Raw genomic sequence first — 3,842 nt, forward strand, 5'->3', positions numbered from 1 at the left:
AGGCTCGCCCCGTCTTTGCAATTAATTGACACGTTACACCTCTCATCTTGCTCTAGAGGGCCGTTGGCTGGGAGCGCGGAGCTCCCCAAAACCCACAATTTCACATCTGCAAATACTGTCTTCATCCACTTGACTTCCAAGACCCGCCCACACGTGTCCAACCTTTGCGTTTTAATGTCTCCCCCCCTTTTTTCCACCCTTCTCTCGCTCCCTCTCTCGCTCCCCCTCCCTCCCTCTCTCTTTCCCTCCCTCTCTTTCTCCCCCTCTTCTCCCCCCCCCCCCCAGGTTCGTGAGTGGAGCCCAGCCTTATATGGACTGATCGCTCGGGCAATGGCCCATTTTTTCCTCGCCACCAGCCGCCACCGCGCGCCGAGCGGCCGCCGGAGCCCGAGCTGACGCCTCCTTGGCACCCCTCCTGGAGTTACAAACTAGGGCCCGGCCCGCAGCGCTCGGCGCGCAGGCCACCCATTCCCTGCGTCCATTTCCGCGTGGTTTCAGAGAAGATACAGGCGCTGCGTTTGGGCTTTTGCCCCCCCTCCCCTTCCTTATAGTTTCTTTCTCTTTTTTAAAATAATAATTATCTCAATAATTAAAGCCCACCCCACTCCTCCCCTCCCCCATCCCTCCCCCCCATACCCCCTCCCCGCCCCAACTGGGGAGCGCCACGAATTGACCAAGTGAAGCTACAACTTTGCGGCATAAATTGCGGGGTCCCGAGCCATGTCGCTGACCAACACAAAGACGGGGTTTTCGGTCAAGGACATCTTGGACCTGCCGGACACCAACGACGAGGAGGGCTCGGTGGCCGAAGGGCCGGAGGAGGAGAGCGAGGGGCCGGAGCCCGCCAAGAGGGCCGGGCCGCTAGGGCAGGGCACTCTGGACACGGTGCAGAGCCTGCCCCTGAAGAACCCCTTCTACGACAGCAGCGACAACCCATATACGCGCTGGCTGGCCAGCACCGAGGGCCTCCAGTACTCCCGTAAGTAGCGAAACTTGGCCGGCACGGCCGTGGCGCCTCTCTTCCTGTGGCCGCAGCCCGGGCTGGACGCTGGGGGAGAAGGGGGAAAGAGCCATGTAAACTCGATCCCTCGCCCTGCTCCTCCGGAAAGATTTTTAACACTTGTTAATAATGCCCTAACTCTTTCCTCCTCTTCAACTCCCCCCCCACCCCGTACCGGAAAAAGACGTGGTCTCAGATATTTTTTCAAAGCAAGAAATTAGGAAAAAGAGGGGGAGGGGAATACCTCCCAAGAGCTGCTTACAGATGTCAACCCAGGACTGATGGCTCCGGTCGAAAACCCCCCCACACACACCCCCCTACCCCGACAGCCGGGAAGGACTGGCCTGGAGCACTGGAGCGAGCCAGCAAGCCTCGGGGTACGGGTAGAGGGTGGGGGAGGCTCCCGGTAGCTCGGGTATAAATAGCTCACCCTGCCCCCTGCACGATCATAGAGGACGCTTTGTGCGGTGCGGAGGGTGTCGAGAAAGTCCGAAAGCAAAAACGAAAGCCCCCAAAAACCTGCCTTAAATGGCCGAGCCGATCAATGCCGGGATTGTGGGGTTTTTCTTTTAAAAATCTGCCCACGTCCCTCCGGAGAGGAAACTGCTTAAGGGGGCCGGAGCCCTTAACCCGCAATGATCTTCTCTGCGCGCCACTCCCCCCCAAATACGCACCCACACTGTGCGAACCCCTAGAAACTCGAGCCCAGAACCCCCATTCCTGTCGCTTCTCCTCTTTCCCCTGGGGGAAACCAACGGTTTTGTTGCGCATGGAGCAGGGCGGGGGTCAAGGCGAAGGCAGTGGGGCCAGGCTGCTAGGCGCTGAGGGCCGAGGGCGCACGGAGGATCCGGGGCGCGCAGGGTCTGGCCCTGCCGGCGCGCGGCCTCCAGGCGCCTGACGCGCTTCTCTCTCCCCCAGTGCACGGGCTGGCGGCCGGCGCGGCGCCCCAGGACTCAAGCTCCAAGTCCCCGGAGCCCTCGGCCGACGAGTCACCGGACAATGACAAGGAGACCCCGGGCGGCGGGGGGGACGCGGGCAAGAAGCGGAAGCGGCGGGTGCTCTTCTCCAAGGCGCAGACCTATGAGCTGGAGCGGCGCTTCCGGCAGCAGCGGTACCTGTCAGCGCCCGAGCGGGAGCACCTGGCCAGCCTCATCCGCCTCACGCCCACGCAGGTCAAGATCTGGTTCCAGAACCACCGCTACAAGATGAAACGCGCCCGGGCCGAGAAAGGTATGGAGGTGACGCCCCTACCCTCGCCGCGCCGGGTGGCCGTACCCGTTTTGGTCAGGGACGGCAAACCGTGCCACGCGCTCAAAGCCCAGGACCTGGCAGCCGCCACTTTCCAGGCGGGCATCCCCTTTTCGGCCTACAGCGCGCAGTCTCTGCAGCACATGCAGTACAACGCCCAGTACAGCTCGGCCAGCACCCCCCAGTACCCGACAGCACACCCCCTGGTCCAGGCCCAGCAGTGGACTTGGTGAGCGCCGCCCCTCCGAGACTCGCGGCCCTAGGCTCAGGCCCCACCCCGGCGGCGGCGGCAGCGAGGAGGACTCGGTCCTTACGGTGGCTATTATTATTATTATAATTATTATTATGGAGTCGAGTTGACTCTTGGCTCCGTTGGGGAGGCGCCGGGAGGTTGCCTGAGCCTCCCTGGAGTGGCAGATTCCATCCACCCAGCTCTGCCCCATCCCTCTCTCCTTCTGAACCTTTGGAGAGGGCTGAACTATAAGCCGTGTTTACAGAATGTTTGCGCAGCTTCGCTTCTTTGCCTCTCCCCGGGGGGTCCAAATCGTCCCAGCGTTAACGTCCTCACTTGAGAACGAGAAAAAGACCAACACATCCCCCCGCCCGGCTTTTGTGAATTTTGTAAAATATGTTTGTGTGAGTAGCGATATTGTCAGCCGTCTTCTTCTAAAGCAAGTGGAGAACACTTTAAAAATATAGAGATTTTTTCTCCTTTTTTAAAATAAGAAAATGCTAAATATTTATGGCCATGTAAACGTTCTGACAACTGGTGGCAAATTTCGCTTTTCGTTGTAAATATCGGTGGTGATTGTTGCCAAAATGATCTTCAGTCCGGGCCTGTTCCCCACGGGGCCCAATTCTTTTCTTTGTGGTTTGTTTTGGTTTGCTTATGTTTGGTTACCCCTGTTTTCTTTTCCTTTTATATTTTGTTCAGTGCAAACATTTCTCAAATATGAAAAAGGAAAAAAATGTGTAGGCGAGAAGCCCCCTGCCCCACCTCCGGGTCCTGAGCCCTGGAACTTGGAGCTCAGCGGTTCCGTGCGGTTCCCCAAGAGCGCCGGCCGCTGAAAGCTTTCGATTTTTTAAATAAGAATTTTAATAAAAATCCTGTGTTTAAAAAAACCAAGCCCGACCCTCCCGTTTGTCTTACTTTGTCGCCCTGCGCCGGGCCTGAGGCCTGGGGCAAGGACCCCGGCCAGGCCGCTCGCGGTGCTCTCACCAGCGCTTCCCTTCAGGGCCGGGAACCAGGGGCGCCCGGGCCGCTGAAGAGGCTCCCCGAACAGGCCTAGCCCGGGCGGACGGACCAGGCCCCGCGCCTCGGATCCCCGGCTGGGGCGGGAGCGCTTGGCCTCGGGCCTTCGAGCTGTCGACCCGAGGTCCGGGGTCGCCCGCCCTCTCCCGGGCCTCTCTCCTGGACTCGCGCGCTGTCTGAACCAGGGGCCGCAGCCTTCTGGCTTTGGGAGGAAAAGTGACTTTAGAAAACGCCAAGGCGAAGGGAACAAGCCCCCCTCGCTCGCCCAAATCTACGAGTGGCTCCTTCAGCCTGAGAAGCTGTTGAAGCCACTACACTCGATGACTTTCACTTTGTTGCATT

The 3,842-nt window shown here is 59.4% G+C and overlaps 1 protein-coding gene across 1 annotated transcript; it reads left to right on the forward strand.

The window, feature by feature from the left end:
- Nucleotides 1–642: 642 nt before the first annotated feature.
- Nucleotides 643–3,374, forward strand: NKX2-2 (NK2 homeobox 2). Its single transcript, XM_036096634.2, has 2 exons — nucleotides 643–979; nucleotides 1,919–3,374. Exons 1-2 carry the CDS (start codon nucleotides 721–723, stop codon nucleotides 2,479–2,481), a joined length of 822 nt encoding a protein of 273 aa, XP_035952527.1. The 5' UTR covers nucleotides 643–720; the 3' UTR covers nucleotides 2,482–3,374.
- Nucleotides 3,375–3,842: the final 468 nt, after the last annotated feature.

The sequence above is a fragment of the Halichoerus grypus genome, chromosome 10 (assembly GCF_964656455.1).
Source record: "Halichoerus grypus chromosome 10, mHalGry1.hap1.1, whole genome shotgun sequence".
NCBI classification, from domain to species: Eukaryota; Metazoa; Chordata; class Mammalia; order Carnivora; family Phocidae; genus Halichoerus; species Halichoerus grypus.

Coding starts and splice junctions, on each gene's coding strand:
- NKX2-2 (XM_036096634.2), top strand. CDS start 721: ATGTCGCTGACCAACACAAAGACGGGGTTTTCGGTCAAGGACATCTTG. Junction 980..1,918: donor CGAGGGCCTCCAGTACTCCC/GTAAGTAGCGAA, acceptor TCTCTCCCCCAG/TGCACGGGCTGGCGGCCGGC.